The sequence below is a fragment of the Mytilus trossulus genome, chromosome 11 (assembly GCF_036588685.1).
Source record: "Mytilus trossulus isolate FHL-02 chromosome 11, PNRI_Mtr1.1.1.hap1, whole genome shotgun sequence".
Lineage (NCBI taxonomy): Eukaryota > Metazoa > Mollusca > Bivalvia > Mytilida > Mytilidae > Mytilus > Mytilus trossulus.
In genome coordinates, this window is record NC_086383.1 from 49,854,060 (window position 1) to 49,867,082 (window position 13,023).

The 13,023-nt window shown below is 33.8% G+C and overlaps 1 protein-coding gene across 3 annotated transcripts; it reads left to right on the forward strand.

Annotated features, from left to right (window-relative positions):
• On the forward strand, positions 1-12,894 carry LOC134691275 (uncharacterized). Of its 3 annotated transcripts, none has more exons than XM_063551708.1 (2): positions 1-109; positions 11,585-12,894. In XM_063551708.1, exon 2 carries the CDS (start codon positions 11,795-11,797, stop codon positions 12,602-12,604), a length of 810 nt encoding a protein of 269 aa, XP_063407778.1. In that variant the 5' UTR covers positions 1-109; positions 11,585-11,794; the 3' UTR covers positions 12,605-12,894. The 3 variants fall into 3 exon arrangements, with proteins under 3 accessions (XP_063407778.1, XP_063407777.1, XP_063407776.1); XM_063551707.1 differs by having other exon boundaries at positions 20-145; XM_063551706.1 differs by lacking the exon at positions 1-109 and adding an exon at positions 1,392-1,519.
• The last annotated feature ends 129 nt before the right edge of the window (positions 12,895-13,023 follow it).

The window sequence follows — 13,023 nt, forward strand, 5'->3', positions numbered from 1 at the left end:
AGAATGTATTGATCATATAAAGATAAAAATCTGACCTCTACAACTCATTCATCTAACCCTCGCGGTTACCAACTTACATACGATTCGAATGTCGATTATATACAATTATGTAAGTATATACATGCATGTGTATATCGATGTTCCGGTAAGTATATCGTACTTGGACATCAATTTATGTATAATTATCTTGAAAATCAAGCAATTGGTGTGCAACATTTTTCGTCGATGTGTTTATATATCAGTTATATAAAAATACGAAAGGTTTGATTCCCAGTGAAGGCAAATAACAAATACACATGTAACGAGTTACAAAAACAAAGGTAAGATTTCAATGTATAAGTACTTAAGCGCGGTTATATTAAATTCTGAACTGAAAAAATAATATCATTATTGTTTAGGGACCAGCTGAATCACGCACCTGGTACACTGTTTGTTTTGCTGTGTTTATGACCCTTTAGTGGCCTTGGGTTGTTTTCTGATCTATGGTACTGATCTGATCGGTTTTCTAATTTGTGATAGATGAGTCATTATCACTGACTTTTATAAGTTTGAGATCTGATTTTATAAGAAAAAGGGTCAACAGACACACGAAGGCAACTCTTTTAGTACTGGCAAAGAATTCAATCGGTGCTTTCCCAAATTAAAACTATGCATCACTCAGATAGCATATTTTTAACTTTTTATACAAGGTAGGGGGGATGGGGGTTTAATTCTTGTCCACGTCAGAATTTTTTCTCTCGCGCACTATCACGTGATATATTATCTTTTTTTTAAACCTTTTTCAAAGCTTATACATAGGTTTTTTTTTACATTTAACACTGTGAGAAAATCTGGATTCAAACTACTTTTGGGAATCTTCCGAAGATAAGATTTGTCTGCATTCAGAATTAAGGGAGCTACCATTTGATTTTTATAAAAAAAAAAGGGGGGGGGGGGGGGTGTACTAGGATGACAAATGTTGCCCTGCACTTTTCAATTGTAATGTGCATCCTGCTTTTTCTGTATCTCTCTATTTCATCGTGCCCTTTTTATGCAGAAATTGTCATCCTACTTTTTTCTTTATCACGCTATTTGGTCGTGCCCTTTTTTTATACATAAATTGTCATCCTGCCTTTTTTTAGCTCAAAAGTACTGTCTTCCTTTCTTTTAAAAAAATCATCCTAACCCTTCCCCAAAACCAATCATAATGCTATCTTTCCTATCTGGATAGGTCGATGCTTGATAACGTTCGTGTGAAAAAAAATATAATAGTTACATATAAACAAGTGATCTTGTAAATCTTCCAGATAATAACTTTAAATTTGTTAAGAAAAGTAAAACGTAAAAATGAACAATATAAACGAGTTAAAATGAAAATGAACATTGCCAGTCCTCTGAGTCACCAACCAAATCAAACACACCTTTTTACCTGTATGATTTCAAGTTTATATCGTAATAAAATCCCTTCATACCGGTATTCCTATATTCAGCCGATGGAACCTGTAGATGGGTGCCCCGGCATTAAGTTATATATTCATAGGTATGTATTTTCTATTTCTTAGTTTTAAGATGATATTGTCGAAAATTATATTCTTTGTTACTGTGAGTTTGTACCCTTATGTTGTTTTAGTGCTCAACATATGGAAGTTTAATAGAAAATACTAAGCCTTTTCCAGTGTACTCTCATATTTTAGCAATTTGGTGCTTGATAGAGGATTATTGCATGCAATGCTAGCAATGATATCCTTAAAACAAGTTTATAAATTTAGATATTGGTTAAAACAAATATAATTCAAGTACACCTTCTAGGATTAATCGACTTACGGATCTCAACGTAAGTTTTTTTTTTTGGGGGGGGGGGGGGGGGGGGGGGGGGTTGAAGGTTGTTTATGTCTTTTTGTTACAAAAATAAAAAATATCACATCATAGAAAAACAAGGAAGTAAGGCATCAACCATTTGATTTTCTGGATTTTTTTCTAGACAAACTATTTTTTTTCGACTATTTTTTTGGCAACGACAACATTTTTTTTTCTCTCAAGAAACTGGAAACAAACTTTTTTACAAACCGCCCTTTTATTGAATTCAATGAAACAATCAATAATAATGCTTTCCACGAAGTTTCCCCTTTATATACATGTATAATTGGATAACGTACGGCTTGATATATTTTTCTTAACATTTTACAATTGATGTTATTGATGTTTTAATATGATTTTATAGAATAAATTATTTGGCTTTTATCATATATATATTAATACGCTTACAAGTGTGGACACAGATGAGTGTGGATAGAATGTTTGGATGTCTGACAGTGTCTTGTGACAAAAGGAGTTCTATTTTTTCCTATATGGTGATATCAACTGTGTTGCACGGTGACAACCAATCTGAGTATTAGGAGTGTTATTTATTTAATAATTTTTTCAATGTTCAAGACGGGCATGGAGGAGACAGTAATTACATTAGTTACTAAATGATTATGATCATGATTATGTTCTACATCTTTGATTTTGGATACAAATTTGTAGCTAGGAGAGCAACACATAATAGGTTCATTTTTTCACGTGTTTACTTTTCTAAAGGGGAGATGATATCTAGATTTGAGAACATGATATAAGGAGCCGGTAACTCAGTGGTCGTCGTTTATTTATGTGTTACATATCAGTTTTTTGTTTATTTTTTTTAACATAAATAAGGCCATTAGTTTGTCATTGGATAACGTACGGCTTGTCATGACTCAATGGTTCAAATCATTGGCACTGTATGTATATGATTATAAGCGTATTACATTGTTTCCACTTCAAATCTTCTTTCACATTTGTCCAATTAAAATGACACCTTTTTATGGATTTATGGCTATATAAAATAAGAATAAGGACTGGTGTTCTAGAACGAATAATTGTCAGGTTAAAATAAACTATAACACCAAATAAATTGAGTTAGATTTCAGCGGGAAATATTTCAAAGCTAACTTTTTCAAAATTATATTAAGATAGATTCATGGTATACCGCCGTCTTGGATTGTACTGTCACAGTACACAATCAGTCTAGTTATTTGCCAAAATCTTCAAATTTGTAGACAGAAGATTAAACTGTTTATTTATATCAAGAAAACTTACCGATTTATTTTATTTTCCAAAATATTTTTTTCAACTACGCAATTTAAGAGGAGATAACTGTTTCAGTTTAAAAAAATATACTGGACTGATGGGGATTTTTAAAAAGTTTTATTTTATTTTCTCACAATTTTAAAAAAAAATCTATTTCATAGATTTCGTTATGTTTTTTTTCATGATCATTCTAAGCAAAATTTAGAGAACTTTCAATGACTCATAGCTTGAGAAATAGCACTGTGACCCATCGTTTTTATTAAATCTTTAAAAATAACATAGTCAAATCTTCATTTTGTCGAAATACAAGAAAATTCTATCTCGGGGAAACAGAAACCTTTAATACTGTCAGAATTTTGAGATACATTCGAGATAAGAACACATATTTAAAAATAAGTCATCATGATCAAACCTGTAACTCGACTCTATAATTTAAGGTGGTACCTCAAACTACAAGGAGATAACTCTGTAAAGTCATATAAACTTTTTAATTACGTTGTGTTGTAAAAGGAATATTAAGCTTCTCAATGAACAAAATTGGTGTTTGTCAAACTGCTATATAACCAGTGTAATTTTTCTGAAAAAACGGTTGATTAAATTTTTTTGAAATTTTTATATATTTGTTAAAGGGTCAAAGTAAATACTATGACAAATTTTTATGAAAATTAAACGAGCCAAATTAATTTTAGTTAAAGTTTTGGGTAATACCTTAATGACGATTTTTTACCATTTTTTGCATCTTCCTGTTATCTTGAAACTGCTTGGATAGAAAGTTTGATAAGCCAAAATGTTCAAGAGAAAGGTTACAGAGAAGTGAAAGGGTTAAAATCCTTGACTAATTCACAGGGATACTCGGCCAAATGATGTAGGTCGAGTAATTTGTAACAACAGCAAAGAAAAGTGCAATAAAGATATTATTTTATAAAAAAAAAAAAAAATCCGCAGTCGTCTCTTTTTTTTTGTTGAGTAATTGCACTTTGATGACAGGTGTCCCATTTTTGCACGTTTGTCTTCTCTGTACCATTAAAACTCTAAAATTATACACAGAAACGTTATACAGCAAAAACTTAAGACATACAAATAACTCATTATTCGAAGAAATCGTTAGTTTTTTTTACGTTAATCTATTGGTGCTATCTTGAAAAAGGTAGTAGATAGAAACTTGAAAAAACAAAAATGATAATCAAGAGAAGATATTAAAGCTTTATTGGTGTAACTCGCGTTGATGTTCCTTTAGCACGATCCTACGATGTTTATATTTCATAAATTATTTTGCCTGTGTAAGCAGGGGCGGATCCAGCCATTTTTAAAAGGGTGGTTCCTAACCCAGGACAAAGCCTTAAAAGGGGGGGGGTCCAACTACATGTCCCCATTCAAATGCAATGAAAAAGGGGGTTCCAACCCCCGGAACTGCTCCCCCACTGGACCCACCACTGGTAAGTAGTGGCGTTTGAATTTTAACTATTGTAATCCATGTATAACTAGTAAATTATTACAAATAACAACTAAAAAAACCTTTACCAAATTATTTATTAGATATACAACTTTTGATCTAGAAGTTTGGTTGTGCCGGTAGAAAACTTATTCAAAAGAGGATTGATATTATTTAATATGTTTTAACAGAGCCCGTAAATTTATAAACGCTCGGGTAAACTTACCGCTCCGGCCTTGAGATACATATAATAAATGGTTATCGATACAACAATGTTTTTTTTGGTACAGATATTCATTTTGTTATCAATAAATTAAAATCAAATTAGATATTGATTTTACATAAATATTAATGCACTTTTCCTAGGACTACAACATGTACAATCCGTCGATATTTACATATCTTGACAATGCACACGGTGATGGTTTTTTTTCTGACATTTATTGACCTATTTACACTATATGCATTATATTTTATCTGCGCACTGGTTAATATTTTCTCTTAGATGCGTGATGTGATTTACTAGCATAATGTTATTGTCTATTGACTTCTATATATCTGCAGAAAAAAATCTTAAAAATTCATTTTTTATTTTTTATTTTTTTCCTTGATGTATGTTATTATATATGTTAGACTCAGATCGACGTCCGGCCTCTAATCGACGTCCGTTACTCAAATCGACGTCCGTTTCACAAATTGACATCCAAATTTGACTTCACATTCTCAAATCGACGTCCAATATTTTTATACTCCAATCGACGTCTAATGTGATGTCATGTTTTGCCAAAACGACGTTTGATTGATTGTAGTCGTCTTTCATCGAAGCCCAACATCAATAGATACATGTAATACATGTTTTGTAGGGTTCTAATGCCAACTAAATTTTAAAACATTTATACATACTTTCCATTTAGATTTTTTCAACCCGAAATAGTAAAATGCATATTATCAAATGTTTATCTTGATAAAAAGTAAATCCAAGCGATCTACATAATAGTGTGTTATTCCTATTCGAAAGCACCCCAACGACAAATAAAACAAAACGACACATATGAGCATTAACCAGTCTTCGTCAATAGAAAAAAAGTACAATGAGCCAATTGTTTGAGAGTATTATAATTCGGACTCTGTAAGATGTTTTTCAACACATTTATGAGTTTTACACCTGAAGTTGGTATTATGCTTTTATGCTCACACACATGGTTGACTCAGTCAGACCATAGATGGGTATAGCATCTATAGTCCGACATCTTCTTTATGTGTATGTAGTGCAGTGGTTGTCGTTGGTGTATATATCTACCATGTTGGTCTTTTGGAATTGTTTGGTTATACATCATTGTACATGAGACCGTAAATTTTCATATTTGAGTTGTGTACATCACAGTCATGTCGCGTCCTTTTGTAGTTATTGGTGTTTTTTTTTTTTTTTTATCATTGTTGAAATCCGTACGGTTGCCTATAACTGCTCACATCCACTTTATTTGACTTCTGGTGGATAGATTGTAGATCATAAATCAATTTCTAAAATTTAAAAATTGATATCACAACCTGCTTACATAGTTAGTCTAGTATGTATTAAATTTAAAAACAAAGTTTTTTTTTAGATAGATCTCATATGTTTGGAGATCTAAAGGTTTCAGCTACTATCGATTCAGATCAATTTGGTGGTCCTTGTCCAAAACGAGCGTTGATAAGAGAAGCTAAAAAATGGACGTCGATTAGATAGGAATAACATTGGCCTTCGATTTGGAATGGTTTTTTTTTATTAGTTGTGACGTCAACTTTGGACGTCGATTTGAGGAATGGACGTCGATTAGAGACCGGACGTCGATCTGAGTCTAACATATGTTATATATGATATATACGAACTCTGACTATTAATTTCATTATTTTTGGTCACTATTTAAACAAGTTTCCTATTAGGTCTCTATGTTAATCTTATTTTTTTGAAGTGTTGATTATCTGATGGAGTAAGTATAAGTAGAGTAACGGCCTGCCAACCAACACCAAAACAACATACAAAATAACTGGACATGTGCTTTTAATGTTTGTTTATTTGAACCATGTGAATATTCCTATTTAAATATTAAGATGACCTTAACTGACCATCAAACAAATTTTTATTTGATGTCATGTGATTGTTTCAATTGTTTCATATATATATATGATAGGATTCTGCATTGTCCATTTTCGGTTTAAAACATATTAGATATACTGTGTATTCATTTAATTTCGTGGTTATCAATTTTCATGGATTGCTGAAAAAATGCATATTCGTAGATATTTGAGATTTCGTGGTTTAGACAATCTCTTTATTGACAGGCTATTAAAAATTTGTATTTCGTTGAAATTTGACTTCGTGGTTTACCTGTACCAACGAAATCCACGAAAATTGATATCCAACGAATAGTAATGAATCCACATTAGTATAAACTAGTAAAACAGTATATTATAGGCAAAGGATAGAAAATGAGTATTGCTTTATTATATGTTTACCTTCATACAGGGGCGGATCCAGTCATTTTAAAGGGGGGTCCCAACCCATGATAAAATAGGGATTTACAACCATATGTCCTCATTCAAATGCACTGATCGTCCGAAAAAGGGGTTCCAACCCCTCTGTATCCGCCACTGTCCTTATTATATGTTATTGGACATGAGTTATGACTGGGTTTATCCAGTTTTACTGTTTCAGTTTAGGGCAAGGAAAAAAACATACTCATGTCAAATTTATTTTTACGGCCATTCATAACCCTCAGTCGCATCTCCCTCACTTCAGTTGGGGAGACAATAAATAACAAAAAAAGGTTTTAATTTAATTTTTCAAATTGTTATTTACAAAATAAGACGTTTCGTTCCAAGATGTGCATTTGGCACAAAATAATTTAAATAAATGTATACTAATTATAGTCTCTTTTTTTTTTTTTTAAATAAAACCTTTGTCGTGCTATTATAAAGGAAAAAAATATATCAATTAAAAAAAATAAAAAATTTAAGAATTTTTTTCTGCAAATATATAGAAGTCAAATGAACAATACAGCAAAAAGTAAAATTACAAAAATACAAAGCTCGAGATAAAAATTCAAAACGGAAAGAACGAATGGATAAAAACTGTCATAGTCTTGACTTGGTACAAATGTACAGTCATGCTGCAATGTAAAAAATAGTGGATTAAACCTATTTTATGCCCCACCTACAATAGTAGAGGGGCATTATGTTTTCTGGTCAGTGCGTCCGTTAGTCCACCCGTCTGTTCGTCAGTCTGTCCCGCTTCAGGTTAAAGTTTTTGGTCAAGGTAGTTTTTGATGAAGTTGAAGTCCAATCAACTTGAAACTTAGTACACATATTTCCTATGATATTATCTTTCTAATTTTAATGCATAATTGTACATGTATTTTTTATCCAATTTCACGGTCCATTTAACATGGAAAATGATAGTGCGAGTGGGGCATCCGTGTACTTTGGACACATTCTTGTTTTTCTCTAGCATAACCTCTCACTTGTATCACAGACGTTTAAAATTCCAATGGTTTCTCGAGGGATCGGGATAGAGATATGGATAATAATAGGCTGGTATTTTGGTTGTCTGCAGTTATGTTGTTAATTGAAATGATAATATCAATATCAAAAATAAAAAATAAAAAGACATAATGTAGAACAAAATAACAAAAAATACCGGGGGGGGGGATTCTTAACGGAAAGTCCCTAAAGCCTCGGTCACATCCTAACGGATAGCTCGAACGGCTTCCGAACGGATAACTTTTTTCAATCCGTTCATGTCCTTTAGACGTCCGGTCTTATCCATTAGATGTCCGTCCATATCTGTTTCATGTCCGTTTAGCGTACGTTTTATCCGTCAACGTCCGTTCGGTCCATTGTAAAATTTTGAGCATGTTCAAAACTTTGAACGGACGTCCAACAGATGAAGTGTCCGTTGAACATCCGGTGTCCTATAGCCATTCTTCCCCCATGTCAATTTTTCCTGGGGGAAAAACTGGATCGATCCAATATTTCCCCCCGGAACAATTGGCATGATCCAACTTTCCCCCCTCAACGTTATATGTCAATTTTTCCTGGGGGAAAAACTGGATCGATCCAATATTTCCCCCCGGAAAAATTGGCATGATCCAACTTTTCCCCCTCAACGTTATAGGGGGGAAACGAGGATCAGGCCAATTTTCCCCCTTTGTGGCATGATAAGCTAGTTTTTCCCCTTTTATAAATTTATAACGTCGGCGACGTCAGTTAGAAATTTTTATCCTAAAACAAGAATATTAACTTTTTTTATTAGTTTAACGGTACCAAAGCTTCATCGTATTACTATAAATTGATATGTATTTATATATACCATGTATACATACAAGTCATATTTATACACACAAAGCACATTCTGATGCAGTGATACAATCCGTTCTCATTCGTGAACCCTCAATATCATTGACCTACTGAATACAACTACTTAAACCGCTTCTGGTCAGTTTAAAGATTTTGACTTTACATGATAAATCATTTTTGTACCACAAGGTAAAAGTACCTATCAAAGTTATGGATAGAGAAAAATACTCATCGCCTTTAAAGCTTTCATTCAGGAGAAGAAGTTCGATAAGGATGAAACTTCATCAAACCTAGGGGAGATATGTACCCCCTCTCCAACCAGCATGGGAGACATGCAGTGGAAACGTGGAAATACAGGAAATACCTCCGTTATTGTGACTCGCTGTAAAAGATCTACAAAAATATTCTACCTGCCCTAAAGGTCTATATATAGTGTCGACAACGATCTAGCACTTATGATACAAATATCCATCGGAGTTACACGGACCTGGTAGTAAGTAATAAAAGGCCACCGTACGGCCTCCAAAAATGAAAAAAAATTATATAGTCAGCTATAAAATGCTCCGACCATACAAATTAGGGAACAAAACAAACAAAACTAACATGCTTATTGATTACAAAATAATTCACAAAAAATACAAACTCAAATGACATGAACCAACAGCAACCATTGTACCCGATAATATATATATATACATGTTCCTGGCTTTGGAATGGACATTGGAACACAAACAATGTGGTTGCCATAAACTCAACCCTCCCCAATGAACCCAATCTAGGACAACACACCGCTTACACAAAAACAATAGAAACAAAGCCCCGAAATAAAAGTACTCGCATTTACTGAAATCTATTTCAAAGCTAGACGGACTAGTGGACATAGACAGACTGGTAAACATGTGAACAGACGGGTGAATATGTAGACAGACTTCTCGACATATAGACCTACATGCAGTTGAGAATGTAGAAAGACTAGGGAACACAAAGAAAGACAGATTAGTTAAAACATAGACAGACTGATAAACCTGTAGACAGGACTTGTGTTAATGTAAAAGAGCTAAAAATTTGTATCTATAAACCTATTTCTAACACTGTTCGGTTTAAATTTCAAACTTGTACATATTTACGGTGATATCTATAATATAGGGGGAAAGATTGGCATGGGAGAAAAGTGACTATATGTATACGCATTGTCAAATTTCCGCGGGGGAAGAATGGCAATGATCCAAAATTTCCACGGGGGAAATATTGGCTCATGCCAGTCTTTCCCCCGGAAGAAAAATTGGTATGGGGGAAGAATGGATATATAACACCGGTAGGCGTCCGTTTTATACAGTACTCGTCAGTTTCGTTTCCGTTACTTGTCCGTTATAAATCCGTTGGAGGTCTGGTAGACAATTTCACCAATGGATTTCTACCGGACGTTTAACGTATAAAACGGATATTGATCGAATGTGAAACGGAATTCTACCGTATGTATAGTTGATAAAACGTATGGTGAACGGATCTGAAACAGATAAATGCCAATTAAAAATTTCGCATCAAAATTGCCAATCATTGGTTTGTCATTTTCTTGAGTGTCATGCATTCTTATTATTCACAATCGATCTTAGAATAAGGGCACATCTTCACTATCAAGCAGTTTTTATCGAAGCCAGACACTACTCTTTGATTGCAATGTAAATAACAGTCTAAAACCAGTTACACAGACACTACTCTTTGATGGCAATGTAAATAACAGTCTAAAACCAGTTACACAGACACTACTCTTTGATGGCAATGTAAATAACAGTCTAAAACCAGTTACACAGACACTACTCTTTGATGGCAATGTAAATAACAGTCTAAAACCAGTTACACAGACACTACTCTTTGATGGCAATGTAAATAACAGTCTAAAACCAGTTACAAAGACACTTTTGAATATATTTATGCGATGTTCATGTATTATTATTGTCGACTTTAATTTTTCCGTATATTTTGTTCATCCGTTTTATCCAGTAATCTTCCGTTAGGTGTCCATTTTATGCAGTACTCGTCTGTTGGCTGTACGTTCAACATCCGTTCTGTTCGGTACGTTTCCATTTCTCACACGTTGCATATCCGGTGTGTGTCCGTAATGCATTCGTTACCCGTCCGTTTTATTTGGTCAGTACCTCAACGGACTCCCAACGGATAAATTTTTTGTCTACGGACTACTTTTATTTTCGTCCGTTATGTGTCCTTTCGTGTTTTCCGGTAAGTAGTGACCAGGCGTTAAGGCTCAGTGCATGGAGCACAAAAAATCATGCTTGAAACATGAAATCCAGCAATTTGATTGGTTGATTTTCGAGTCTGAGTACAAAAATCATGCTCGAAAGTTTTATGACCGTGAGGCCAGAGCTTAAGCAAATGGCAAAATCAAAAGCTCAAACATATTAAACTAATGGATATTGACTGTCATATTCCTGACTTGCTAGTTCTGTAGTCAATTTGATAAATATGCCACCTGAAGGACGCCTCCGGGTACGGGAATTTCTCGCTGCATTGAAGACCTGTTGGTGAGCTTCTGCTGTTGTCTGGTCTATGGTCGGGTTGTTGTCTCTTTGACACATTCCCCATTTCCATTTTCAATTTTATTTATTGACACATTCTCAATAAATATTATATATTTTCAATGTGTTTGTGTTATTTGGAAAGTGCTAACAAATTGTCACATGGTTTTAAAAACTGTTTTCATTTTCATTTTAGGAAACAATACCAGTTTAACGAAGATATACTCTTCTTTGGACCCCGAAGTTTTCGTTCAAATATCGAAACAACAACATATACAAACAGATCAATCATTTGAGAAAGTCATTTATTCCAGAGCATGTTTAACGTTTCAATTTTCAGGAAGTTCCGTGGTGTTTTAACGGTTAAAATGGTTTAATTATGGATGCCATTTTATGAAGCAACATCATGAAGTCTTTGAAACCAACAAAAACCATTTTATTTAAGTTTTGTTTTGTAATGGGATTTATTTTTCTCCTAGCTTGTTATCTTGATTATTATAACACTGAAATAGTACAATTACCAAGTGTTGTGTCCACCAAAAAGGTTCAATTACCACGTGTTATATGGATGTTTTGGGATAAAGGTTGGGAAAAAGCACCAAAACTCCAACGCGCTTGTTTGAAATCGTGGAGGGAATTAAATCCAGAATTTAAAATCATTGCAATAGACATGAAACAAGCTGAAACTGTCATCAATCGTAAAAAGCATTATACTGATGAAGCTTGGAACACGGCCATTATTCAAGCAAAATCCGACATTATCCGAATTGAAATTCTTGCACAGCTTGGAGGAATTTGGGCTGATGCAACTGTCCGCTGCAATGATCCACTTGCGTCATGGATTGGTAGTGCAGTTGAACCGACTAATTTTTTGGTGTATGAAAGAAGGGACCCTGCCGTAACTCAAAACACAAAACCACATATATCCAGCTGGTTCATAGCATCTACGAATTCATCTTATATTATATCTAAGTGGAGAAATCAGGTTCGGAAAATGTGGTCTACTAAACCGTACCCACCTGAGGTTCATGGATATTTTTGGGCACATCGTATATTCCGGGACCTAACTCGTATTGATCAAGAATTCTATAATCAGTACAAAAATATGCCATTAATGGATGCTGTTGGACCTCATTGCTTTCAAAACCTTACATCTCACATGAATAAAATGACAACTAGTCAATGCCAACGTCGATTTAAAAGTTTTTACGAATAAGAATAATAAATCAAAATCCTTCAAAAATTATGAATAAAAAAAAAACAAAAGAGAGTTCGACTCTTTTTTTTGGGGCCATGTCATTCATGTTGTATACTAATTAGGTATTTTCCTGCACTCTTAAACATAACAAAAGTGCACACGCTGCGATGTCTCGGCTGATTTACTCATCATTGAATTTAATATGTCGAAAGTTTGAAATATGAAGGGTTTACTACATGTATCACCTAATATTACTTTAATCAATGTTCAATAAAACTGTGGTCACAATCAGAACCATACCAGACAGACATTTATCTTACATTCACTCCATTCACCAACTATAACATGTTTAACCCCGCCACATTATTTATGTATGTGTTTGTCCCAAGTCAGAAGCCTGTAATTTAGTGGTTGTCGATTGTTTATGTGTTACATAC